We start from the raw sequence: 13,144 nt of genomic DNA on the forward strand, positions 1-13,144 counted from the left end.
TGATACAAGGGGAGACAATGTGAGTAAAAACAAACATGGCCCCCGTCTCCCATTATGGAGCTTAGGGACTGGTAGGAGAGACACGTGTGAAATGCAGAATGACTTTAATGGACAGAAGTGCAACTAGAACATGTGCTACAATTAGTATCATGAGAGCTTCCAGTCGGGGAACCTAACCTCATTAGGGAGGCCAGACCAAAAGCCAAGGCAAATGGGACCAAAGAAGACCATTCCAGGAATATGCAGAGCATGAGCAAAGGCAGCGAGAAGGGAGGACATACAAGAAGGCCTGTGTGCCAGAAGGCAGAAGGTAGAGAAAGCACATATGAGAAGAGGCTGGTGAAGACCCAGGGGCCAGACCACACAGGCATGGTGGCCATAGTGAGGAGATTTGTCTGTCTTCCTGAGTAGACTGGGAAGGTAACTGTTCAGGATTTTGAATGAGGGTGAAGAGATAGACAAAAAGCAGATTTCTATTCTGAAAAGTTCAATCTAAAGGAACATTTTTTTTCTTGCAAGGAAAAATCTTATCAAACACTAACAGTTGTATCTCAACTATCCATGTGGAAAAATTGAACAAGTCTCTAAGTATTTCTCAGGGCCCTTGTGATAGGCCCTACCCTGATGTTTACAGGATTCAGGCAAGAGTCTACATAGGGGGATCCCTGGGTGGCGCAGCGGTTTGGCGCCTGCCTTTGGCCCAGGGCACGATCCTGGAGACCCGGGATCGAATCCTACGTCGGGCTCCCGGTGCATGGAGCCTGCTTCTCCCTCTGCCTGTGTCTCTGCCTCTCTCTCTCTCTCTCTCTCTCTGTGACTATCATAAATTAAAAAAAAAAAAAAGAGTCTACATAGGGACCCACATCCCACAAGTCCAAATAGCTATGGGTTATAATCAAACTAACAAACTACTATCAATATGTTCTATCCTCTTACCAATTTGTGTTCTTTTGACGAATATTGAGACAACCTTTTTGCAATAGCTTTGTTAAAATATACCTATTGTACAGTTCACCCATTCAAAGTTACAACTTATCTTGAATCGTTTTAGTTCTGAGGTAATTTCTCATTAATTTCAGTTTGAAGAAACTTAACCCTGCTGGAGGCATTTCAACCAGAATTGTTACAAAATTCTTTTTAAAAAAATATTTATTTATTAATTCATGAGAGACAGAGAGAGAGAGAGAGAGAGAGAGAGAGAGAGAAAGGCAGAGACACAGGCAGAGGGAGAAGCAGGCTCCCTGCAGGAGCCTGACATGGGACTCAATCCCGGATCCTGGGATCACGACCTGAGCCGAAGGCAGATACCCAACTGCTGAGCCACTCAGGTGTCCCTGTTACAAAATTCTTAAAGCAATACTGACAGTTGAAAATGGACCACAAGTATAACACGTGGTTGTGAATTTGGAGGAGCTCCTGAACTACAAATTGAAGTAGGAGGAGGAGCAAGAATACAAACATAGTAATAGGATCTTATACAATAAATTATCTGTTCTTTTATTCAGCTATAATTGACATATTATATTAGTTTTAGGTACAATAAATTATCACAGAAAATGTTACAAAAATATTTTAATTTCATCATATAAATCTTTCATTTACACTATAATTATTATCTTTTCAAGCAATATCTCCGTCTGATATTAAAGTGAAGTCTTGGCATCATATTTCACATGTTATGTCTGGACATCTCTACAGATTTCAGAGAAGTAGGAATGGTTTTATACTGTAAACTGCTCATGAGGTGCTATGTGCAAATTGGAAAAGGAGGAAAAGCAAGAATACAGACAATTGGCACAACTGAGGATGGTGATTGTTCAGGGATCACTTGTATTTGTGTATCTGAAAGGCGGGAATTGACAGGTGAATCAGACTTTTATCCTACTGTTCAAATGCTCTCTGAGCTCTGCTGCAGCCTCCATCCCCACCACTGCAGTACTGGCAGTGGTGAAACCCTCAAATGTTTGGTGCTTTCAGACACAGTTGCCAATTATCAGAAGGAACTTAGGGCAAGGGATGTTGGGGGAGCAGTTCCCTTGGGCCAAAATGGTGTTAGCTACAAGAGTTGGTGGTTGGAATTACTCTAAGGGACAGAGACATTAATTTACCCCTAATAAAGCATGTGTGTGTGTGTGTGTGTGTGTGCACGCGTGCCCATGTGTAAATGAGAGAGAGAGAGAGAGAGAGGAAGAAAGTGGGAGATACCTCAGGCCTTCTAAAGCATAGGTACAAGATAAGGACCTCTCCGCCCGGGGTCTAGGATACTAGTACTGGTAGACCCTTCCCAAGTTCACCCAGTCAACCTATTCATCATAATAACAACATTGCCAAGAGGTCCTTTATTTCCCAGTGTACTCCTTTCAAAGACCACTGACTGTATTTTCCTCTTCTTTTGTCTCACTAGGAACTGGTGAAAGTGGCAAAAGCACCTTTATCAAGCAAATGAGAATCATCCATGGGTCTGGTTACAGCGATGAAGATAGAAAGGGGTTCACGAAGCTGGTTTACCAGAACATATTTACCGCCATGCAAGCCATGATCAGAGCCATGGATACCCTGAGGATACAGTATGTGTGTGAGCAGAATAAGGTAAAGCACCACAGGGGTGTTGGCCCTACTTGTGGATGCATGTTTTCCTTCTCTAGGTAGCATATGTCTTTGGACAGAAAGATTTACAGTGTTTTGGTCAGAGGCCAAAGAAGCTCTGGAGCTCAAACCCCAGTGTGATAAAATTAGCTCTGTAGTCTGTCTTCTGCATGAGTTCCATCATGAGGGTATTGTGGTATTCTCTAGTGCCCTGGAATTCAGAAACTCAGGCATTTGGATTGCTTTTTTTAGGTGCTAAGAAAAGGAGGACTTATACGTTGATTCTTACAGCTAAGATACCCCATTAATTTCTCCATTGGCACAATTGAGATCTTGGGCTTTTCTGAAATTCCCAATCTTAGGAATGTGTTGTAAATGCCCTGTAGATCACTCAGAACAATTGGTGGGTTTTCTTTCTTTCTTTTGAAGCTAAGTGATGGTTTAGGAGAGTAATACTTATGTCCCAACTACTGTTGCATTCTCGTAAAGTACTAGTATAAAGCTGGCATTTCTTTTCCTATCACCATTGGTTATTTAAAATACAATTATGTTTTGGGGGTACCTGGGTGGCTCAGTTAAGTGTCTGCCTTTGCCTCAGGTCATGATTCCCGGGGCCTGGGATTGAGTCCTGTGTGGGGCTCCCTTCTCAGCGGGGAGTCTGCTTCTCCCTCTTCCTCTGGCCTCTACCCAACCTCATGCACTTACTCTCTCTCTCTATGTATATATCAAATAAATAAAATTTAAAAATACAATTATGTTTCAAAACATTGGAAAATAATGAAAATAATAATGTGGGAGGAGGCGGCAAATAAAATTTTATACAGTATATTGGAAGGCAAATCCATTGCAAAATAACTATGTCTGAGTTCATTAAGAATCTATATCAGAAATAGTTTATTTAAAACAACTGATACCAAGATATAACATGACATCATGATAAAGAGGAAAATTCTGTCTCAGAGAAGTCTCTTGTGGGTCTACTAAAAATAATTTAGCTGCTAAAATGCCATTATTGCATGGGCTTTAGTGTGGACCCCCAAGGACAACTTTATCATGAACTTGTAGCACTTATATTTATGTATATTTTTAGAAATGATCTACAAAGAGTTTCAAAGCAGTCATTCTACATTTTTTATTATTCAGTGACTGAATTACATAAGAACATAGCATGTGCCCAGTTTTTGACTTTCTTTCCATTGTGTCTACAACCTCATGTTTTTACTATCATTTCCTTACACTTTTGTAGAAATGAAGGCATGTATCTTACTTCAACCTTCAAGAACGTTATGCTGAAAAATATGTGCATGTGGGGGCAGGGTGGGGTAGAGAATTAGCCTTTAGTGTATCTGGTGCCAAGCAATGTAAGAGGTGCATACTGAGCCACTGGGAGAGTCTAGAAGGGACTGTGATGGTTCCATGATACCTTGGTTTTGATACATATATTGTATCTGATTGAAAGTGTACAATTCTGGGGCACTTTGGTGGCTCAGTTGGTTGAGCTGCCCACTCTTGGTTTCCACTCGTGCTCTTTCTTTCTCTCAAATAAATAAATCTTTTAAAAAAGTATATAATTCAGCACCTGGGTGACTCAGTTAAGTGACTGCCTTTGGCTCAGTCATGATCCTAGGGTCTTGGGATCTAATCCTGCATCAGGCTCCCTTCTCCATGGGAAGCCTGTTTCTCCCTTTCCTTCTGCCTGCTACTCCCCCTGCTTGTGCTCTCTCTTTCTCTTTCTCTGTCAATTAAATAAATAAGATCTCAGGAAAAAAAGTATAGAGGACCTGGGTGGCTCAGTGGTTGAGCGTCTGCCTTTGGTTCAGGTTGTGATCCCAGGGTCCTGGGATCGAGTCCCACATTGGGCTCCCCACAGGTAGCCTGCTTCTCCTTCTGTCTATGTCTCTGCCTCTCTCTCTCTCTGTGTGTGTCTTTCATGAATAAATAAATAAAATCTTTTTTTTTAAGGGGTATAATTCTTTTTTAATCATACGGTTGACCCTTGAACAACACTGGTTTGTTTACCAGGTTCATTTACAAACAGATTTTTTTAATAGAAAGTGTATAGTAATGTAAATGTATTTTCCTTATGGTTTTAACATTTTTAAAAACATTTTCTTTAGCTTCTTTATTGTAAGAATACAGTATATAGTATTCTTACTATATATCTACAGTATAGATATACAAAATATGTGTTAATAGACTATCTTGGCAGTTTTTGAGGAGACAAAAGTTATACAGATTTTTGACTGCACAGGGATAGGCCCCTCAACCCTTGCATTGTTCAAGGGTCTGCTGTATAAAGTATTCTAAAAATTAGATCATCTGTGGAAATTTCAGATTATTTCAGAAAAGAGGTATGTCAGGAACGTCTTTACAGAGATTTTCGTTAATCTATTTTCTTACATTGTAAAAGGCATTTTGTTTCCCATTCATAGAGGGGTGTTGGGAAAAAGCCTGGAACTTAGGGGATGGACTTGCAAACATCCACTGGGAGGAAGAAGCTCAAATGTATGTCAATTCCACTTATCTTGGCAACAGTTGTTTGTAAAACCCAATCAGATTGAATAATTGGGGTCTCGGGGTTTCTGTTTCATTTTGTTTTCCATCAAGGTCTTCTAGAGGTACTCTGAGTTTATGTTTTAAACAAAAACATTTTTATAGGGTTTGGCATTCCACCACTTTCTCCTTTTCTCTTGGCCTTAATTCTTCTTCAAAGAATTAAGTGGTCTCCACTTGACCACTAATCTGCATTAGTTTCCTAGGGCTGCTGTAACAAAGTACCTCAAACAGAGTGGCTTAAATTGAAAATACATTCTTTTCCTAGTTCTAGAAGCTAGAAGGCTGAAGTCAAGGTTGATTGGTTCCAATTACTGTTTCATGCTTCTCTCCTAGCTTCTGGTGGTGCTGGATATCCTTGGAACCCTTTGTCTTATAAACATGTCACTCCAGTCCCTGCTGTCCTCACAGAGAGATCTCTCCTGTATGACTCTATTCTCATGGCATTCCCCTCTTTGCATCCAAACTTCCCTTTTCCTATAAGTACACCAGTAATTGGATTAGAGCCCACCCTCATCCCAAGGATGACCTCATCAGAACTTGATTATACCTACAAAGACCCTATTTTCAAATAAAGTTACTTTCTGAGGTATGAGGCTTGCGTGAATTTTAGGGGGGCATTATTCAACCAGTACAGTCTGCCCTCTGTCTCTCCAAGTCATGTTAATTCTACATGCAAAATATATTTGTCCCATTCCAGCAGGAACTCTGTCTCAAATCTAATCCAAAATCTCAACTCAAAAGATTCCAAATCTCATCATTTAAATCATCTAAATCAGGTAAGAGTTTGGATATGGTCTGTGCTGAGGTTACATACCTCCAGTCTCCTCCTCATTTGCTGTATCTGGCTCCCTTCTCAATGCCTTCTTTCTTTTTATTCCAAGTACCTACATTTATGCTTCATAAACTTCCTCTTATCCCTCAAAAAAAAAAAAAAAAAAGAAAAATGCCTGGGATGAACCACAGGCTTACGGAGAGGCACAAGAGTGAGTAAAAAGAACACTGGATTAGTTCCCAAAAATCTGGGCTCTGTTCATGGCTCCCCTGTGGGTCTTGGGCAAGAGTCAGCAATCTTTTTCTGTAAAGGGCCAGAGAATAAACATTTCTGGCTTTCGGGGCCATATAATCTCTTTTCTGCCCTGATGTCATCGTGCAAAAAAATCTCCCATAGGAGAGGTATCAATGAATGAGTGGGCTTACTTGGAAATTGTTTGCAAAATGTAAATGCTGTTCTTAACTCACGAGCCATACAAAAACAGGCCTCGAGTGGATTTCATCCACAGGCTGTGGTTGCCCACCCTAGTCCTCTGGGAAGCCATGTAACCTCCCTGGTCTTACATTTCCCCAAATGTTAAATGCAGACAACACATGCTCTGTCTACTTCCTAAGCCAACATGAGCAAAAGAGAGTGGTGTACAAATGAAATGGCACTCAAGAAACACAAGATTACTGGGGCAAGTTCAAAAAACAAAAATGGACTAATTGTTGCTTTTATTACTTGTTTAGGTCATTGTCATCCATTCCTTCTCCATTGTTTGTAGAATAATTTTTTCTATGGGCTAGTCCTGATTCCAATTGTGAAACAGTAACAAAGTGCCATGCTTAGATCATAAGATAATAAAATGATTAGGGATCCCTGGGTGGCAAAGCGATTTGGCGCCTGCCTTTGGCCCAGGGCGCGATCCTGGAGACCCGGGATCGAATCCACGTCGGGCTCCCGGTGCATGGAGCCTGCTTCTCCCTCTGCCTGTGTCTCTGCCTCTCTCTCTCTCTCTCTCTCTCTCTCTCTCTCTCTCTGTGACTATCATAAATAATAAATAAAAATTAAAAAAAATAAATAAAATGATTAGTCTTCATGTATTAAATAATGAGTTTAGGAAGCATGATACAGGTATTCTTTACCAAGAACACGTGTATTGCGTGATGCATATTGCATTGCTCAAAACAAATGGTTAGGAGAGAGGAATAGAACCTGAAATAGCTTTTTGTTTCACAGACATGCAATCCTTTTGTTGCTTATTATTGACCATTTAATTCCATTATCCTGTTTTTTTCAGAGGTGGGAACACTTTCTTCAAAGTATGTAGAAGAGCATTAAGTGATTTGGGGGAGTATTTATGTATGTATGTATTTCAAGTAGGCTCCATGCTCAGTGTGGGGCTGGAACTTATGAACCTGAGATCAATAGTTGGATGCTTTACCCCCTAAGCCACCCAGGTACCCCTAGAGGGTCTTATTTAAATGTTAGTGATTTTATTGCTTAGCCAGGTTGTTAAAAAAAAACTTTGCCTATTACTTGATAGGCTGCTTATGAAAGGAAATTTATCAGGAATTTAGTTCAGCAATTTGGTTTGTAACCCACACTTTTTTTCAATTAAGATCTATAGCCTGAGGGCAGCCCCGGTGGCTCAGCAGTTTAGCACTGCCTTCAGTCCAGGATGTGAATTTAGAGACCCAGGATCGAGTCCCAGGTCGGGCTCCTTGCATGGAGCCTGCTTCTCCTTCTGCCTCTCTTTCTCTGTGTGTCTCTCATGAATAAATAAATAAAATATTAAAAAAAAAGAACTATAGCCTGAAAGATTATTTTTGTATACCTTGCCTATTTTTTTTAAAAAGAAATGATTCATATATGTTTGCTCACTGTGTTGATAAGCCTTAATTTTTGTGAATGTCTCTCAAGAGTGTCGTATGGGCACATAGTAGAAATTTATGACTTCTTGAATAAATATTACAAAGGCAATCACTCAGTGGCAGGGCTCCTAAATTGGAGTCAGTTTATAACTCATGTTTACTAGTGATGATTTCACTGAAGCCTGAAGAGCTTCTTTTTTTTTTTTTTTTTTTTGCCATTTGTAGTGTGTCCAATTTGGGAAATTCTCATTCTAGGCCTGGCCTGCAGTAAAGGAAATATTTTTTTATCCTTTTAAAGGTTCTGCAGAATCTGTGTGGATAATGTAGATTAAGCATTTCCCAAGGGCAAAGGACAGCTCTGCCTGACTTCTCAAAAGCCTTTTCGTTCTATAGTCAATGATCCCTGGAAAAATGTCTACAGGCTTTTCAGCATCAGACCCCAGCTTCTTCCCTGCCCTCTTGTATATGAAAGCTCTTCACTACACTGGGGTCACCTCATATTTGCATGTAATTATGCACAGCTAATTGCAAGGGCTCATCACACAAACATTTTTAAAAAGTAGAGTTAATAATTAAGCAGTAAGAGGACTGTTTTGCCTGCCATTCCACTCCAAGTACCTAATTTATGATTCAGTGTTTCTAAATGTGTGAGCTCTGAAATTCCCTTCCAAAAGCTTCTTATTCTTCCATTGGTTGCTTTTGCTGAATTCCAAGGCATAGTTGAGAGGATGGGATTGGGCCATCCTGCCAAGAGGGAATTACAGAGTTAGGGGTGGGCTGTTGAATTGACTCAAGGGACCTCTGCTAGTTCTGCAGGTCCTGCATTTGGGTAATGGGATGCCTTTGTCATCAGTTCCTGCAGTGTCTTGAGTTTTGGCACCCACATCCCCCACTCCTGACTGCTAGGTTTATCACACAAAGGACATTGGAAACCATCATCCTCAGTCTTGGCTGCACATTGGAATCACCTGGGGAGTTTTGCTGCTGCCACCCAAGGTACCACCCCAGAGAGTCAAGGCTAAATATTCTTGGAATGCAGCCTGAGTTTTTAGATCAACTTTTAGAAGCTTCCCCCAGTGCTTCTGATTAGGCAGATTGAGAACCACTGATAAAAGTATCTTACCATTATTTGGAGGTGTGAACACCTCTGAATTCTACTGTCACCCTTTCCATAATGGGGAGGTAGACTGCTGGTAATCTTTTCCATGTGATGACCCAATTAATTTCCACCCAAGGGTAAACTGAATGGCTGTCCTTGAAGATGTTTGTTTTGTTCAGCTGTGTTGGCTTCCTTGTTGACTTTTGTGGCGGTAGCATCTCCAGGTGACATAAATTATTTCAGGGCAGGTTCTGTGTTTCCTTTGCTCTTTATGGGGGCCTAGCACAGCCTCATGCCAAGAGCTTCCAGGGATTGGGTGGGGGTCAGAGGAGAAGAAGGAGCTTCATTTTAATCTCTGGAGGTCATGGCAATGGTGCTTTCTATCCTCTTTTTCCTACTGTTGTTTACACAGAAATTATCATTTCTTTTAAAATCAGTAAAGAATCAGGGATGCAGGTTAGGTTGATAATCCACCCAAAGTATAGATGCTATCTGTAAGAAAAATTCCTTACAATGTTGTTAAGTGGAGGAAATTACACTAGGAAATTAAGTCATTAAATATTTTTACTCATCATTAATAGATACTTTTATGTATTGAGATGGCAATTCACTAGGTATACAACTTAAACATCAAATATCCAACTTCACGTTAAAGCCCTAAAGTCTAGTGTTTATGGGGCAGGATCACAGGACATTACTTTTTTTTTTTTTTTTAACACCAAAAGGAGCTTTGATAATGTTTCATATCTGGGTGTATATAAGTCTTCCAGCTTCACTTCATTCTCAGAAGGCAAGGGCCTGAATTTCCAGGTAGGTCTATTAAAGACTCACGTGAGGAAATCAGGCACAGTTAAGTGGAAATGGTCAACTTAGTGCCACTTTTTATATAAAAGTTTCTCAGGGCTTAAAGTATTTTAAGAACCTCTTATTTTCTAATTTTTAAAACATCTGTTTAAATATATTTTTCAGTCCCACTTCCTTATTCAGTTTGAAAAGTCAGCTTTTGCATGAGCTTCTGGGAACAGGGAGGCCAATGTTCAGACTTTGGCGATAGCCCAGGGTTGCTGTTTCTTTGGCAAATGTTAAATTCAGTCTCTTTCTTTTTGTGTCCCATTGGATATTAAAAATTGCATGGTACATTTTTCTCCTTACTAAGAACTTGGAGTTCTAGATAGTGTCACAACAACAATAAGTAATTCTCCACCAAAATTCTGGGCTGGAATTTTTCCATTTGTGCCAATGGTTCTCTGATTAATCAGTGCTGACTTTATTGTGAAAATTGCTGTACCTGGAGCTTGAAATGTAAGAGTTTGGAAAACAGGAAAGAATAAGATGGAGCAAGAACTGGGTTTCTCCTTCACCACCATTATAGGTAAAGCTAACCCTACTATCTATTCAGTTTGGCTTGGAAGTTGAGGAAGGTTTGGGGCCAATGAAGAGTAATGAGATTGATTTGACCATTGAAATATTCATTTCTTCCCCCACCTCAAGGCTAGATATGAACCTACCACATCCAAGGAAATACTATAAAAAATCTGGTGAAAAGGGGGAAATCTCACAAAGTTGCAAAGAATCCAGAGACTAATGTGACCATCAATCTATTTGAACATCTATCCATTTACCCAACATGTGAAATATTTGCCTTGAGTTTTGAATTGCATCCAACTTTGTTATCCTAAAATACAAAGGCCCTCGGTGATGCTAAATCTTGTTAGATCTGAAGTCCTTCACAACTTCTCTTGGTAGAGCTACATCTCATTTTTTGATGGTATAGAGGTGATGGTGTGATGACCCTGCACTCTTCTCAGACCTACCTTCTCTGAACTGAACAGTTAGTTACATCACTGATGCTGATGAAGAAATGCCATAAATATGTGACAAACATAAATTATCCCCTGGGTTTATATTGGAGTCCTGCCAAGGGAGACATGTGTTCTTCTGGATTCTTGAATTTATTAGACATAGATTTTCTTTTTAACTGATTATTAAGCTCTGCAATATTACCCTAGGCAAAACATTCTAGAAAGCATCATTTCTGTATTAAAAGCTTTTATTGAGGGTGGGGGAAACTCAAATAGGATACAATAATGAATCCAACAGAAACATATTATTAATAGGTTGTGTTTGTGTGCATGCAGGTACATAGGTGTGTTTACAAACAAACATAATTTTAGAGTAAAAACCATGTTTGTTATAAGCCAGAACAGTTGGCTTTTTTTTTTTTTTCCATTGACATTTTCTTTTGGAAGCTCAGATATTTTCAGGGAGCTTTGAGACATTGCATGTCATGTACTTCATCTTAATTACTAACACAAAACTCTGTTGGGTTTAATTAAAAAATGATCTAAAGTAGTCTAAAGTAGTTTCACATCATTGCTATTACTTTGTATTTTGCCTAAATCAAATCTTAAAATAAAGATATATGTGTATTTAACTTGGCTATTTACAGTATCTGGTTAGGAAATTGTTTGCTTTTGTATGTGAGCGTATGATTTACAAAGGTTAGAAAGATGAGTTTTTAGAAATCTAGAAAAACCAACTTCTAATTTTTTAATCACTTAAGTAATTTGTGGTTAGTCGCAAAAAGGTTGAAGATGATCAGAATGATGTTGATTATATTTTGGGTGCCTCTGTATTCCCTCCCTTTCTTTTATATTGAGAGTAAGGGAAGTGGTTGGATGATGGCACATGTGGGAGACCATTGTGGTTGAGTAGTGGCCATCGTCTCCATAGGGCCCTGAACTCCTATCCCCTCCCATTATATCTCTGCTTTGTGTTTTTCATGGATTTCTTCCTGTTGAGTTGTGTGGAGGCTTCACTTTAGGGTTTATCATCATTGTGGTCATCGTGATTTTAATCAGTTGTTGTGTAGAGCCTTAACAATGTTAATAATTACCTCAAACAAGAAAGTCTTCTTTCCAAGGTCAAGTTAGCTCCTGACATACTGGAATTAGACAGTGGCTGACATAAAATTGAATTCCTACCCTCCCTGTCATTTACATCCTTCATAGCCTTGGGCAGATCACCAAAGCTCTTAGTGTTTTTCTTTTTTTCTTTAGCTGAGAGCAAGGTTGGCTCCTGATGATAATAGAAAATGTAAAGAGGTGGGTAATCTACCTTCAAAAGCAAAAAATCAAAAACAAACAAACAAAAGCAAAAAATAGTATTCTGCAGTGTCTTGAATACATTACTTTTTTCACCAAAATTAAAAAGAAGTTATTACTTTATTAACTTCCTAGTTAATAAGGCTACATCAAAGTACAATCATTTTTATTGAGGTGTAGTTAACATACAGTGTTATATTAGTTTCAGGTATATAATGTTTCAACAACTCTATACATTACTCAGTGTTCATCTAGTGTACTCTTAATCCCCTTTATCAGTTTCACCCATTCTCCCACCTCCCTCCCTCTGGCAACTACCATTTCTCTGTGTTTGAGTCTGTTTTCCTGTTTTTTAAAAAAATTTTTTTAAAAGATTTTATTTATTTATTCATGAGTTACACAGAGTGGGGGAGTACAGAGACACAGGCAGAGGGAGAAGCAGGCTCCATTCAGGGAGCCCAAAGTGGGACTCGATCCCAAGTCTCCAGGATCACGCCCTGGGCTACAGGCGGTGCTAACCCACTGCGCCACCAGAGCTGCCCAGTTTTTTAAGATTTTTTCCTTAAATTCCACATAAAAGAAAAGTCATAAGGTATCTGTCTTTTGCTGAATGACTTATTTCACTTAGCATTACACCTTCTAGGTATCATCATGGTTTCAATGTGCATTTCCCTGGTGCTTGGTGATGTTGAACATCTTTTTCGGTGTCTGTTGGCCATCTACATATCTTCTTTAGGAAAATGTCTATTCATGTCCTCTGCCCATCTTTAATAGAATTATTTGGGAATTCTTTGGTGTTGAGTTGTATAATTTCTTTATATATTTCGGATGTCAACCCTTTATCAGATATATCATTTAAGAATATCTTCTCCCATTCAGTAAGTTGCTTTTCTGTATTGTTAGTGATTCCTTTGCTGTGTGGGAGCTTTTTATTTTAATATAGTTCCAGTAGTTTAATTTTTTCTTTCTTCTAAATCCCTTCTTTGATAGGGATTTTTTTCTTCTTCTGGTTCAATTTTGCATTTGTTTGCCTTGCCAGAGAAGACATATCTAGAAAAATGTGATGGCTGATGTCAAAGAGATTACTGCCTATATTTTTTTCTAGGATTTTTATGATTTTAGGTCTCACATTTAGTTCAGTTTTCCCAGCACCATGTGTTGTAAAGATCAT

The 13,144-nt window shown here is 39.2% G+C and overlaps 1 protein-coding gene across 1 annotated transcript in view; it reads left to right on the top strand.

Moving 5' to 3' along the window:
• GNA14 (G protein subunit alpha 14) overlaps positions 1–13,144 on the top strand; it is a 185,242-nt gene that overhangs the window by 99,992 nt on the left and 72,106 nt on the right. Inside the window, exon 2 of the mRNA XM_038527036.1 lies at positions 2,405–2,589. Coding sequence (XP_038382964.1) covers positions 2,405–2,589 — 185 coding nt within the window. The remainder of the gene's footprint in view (positions 1–2,404; positions 2,590–13,144) is intronic.

The sequence above is a fragment of the Canis lupus genome, chromosome 1, assembly GCF_011100685.1.
Source record: "Canis lupus familiaris isolate Mischka breed German Shepherd chromosome 1, alternate assembly UU_Cfam_GSD_1.0, whole genome shotgun sequence".
Classification (NCBI taxonomy): Eukaryota; Metazoa; Chordata; class Mammalia; order Carnivora; family Canidae; genus Canis; species Canis lupus.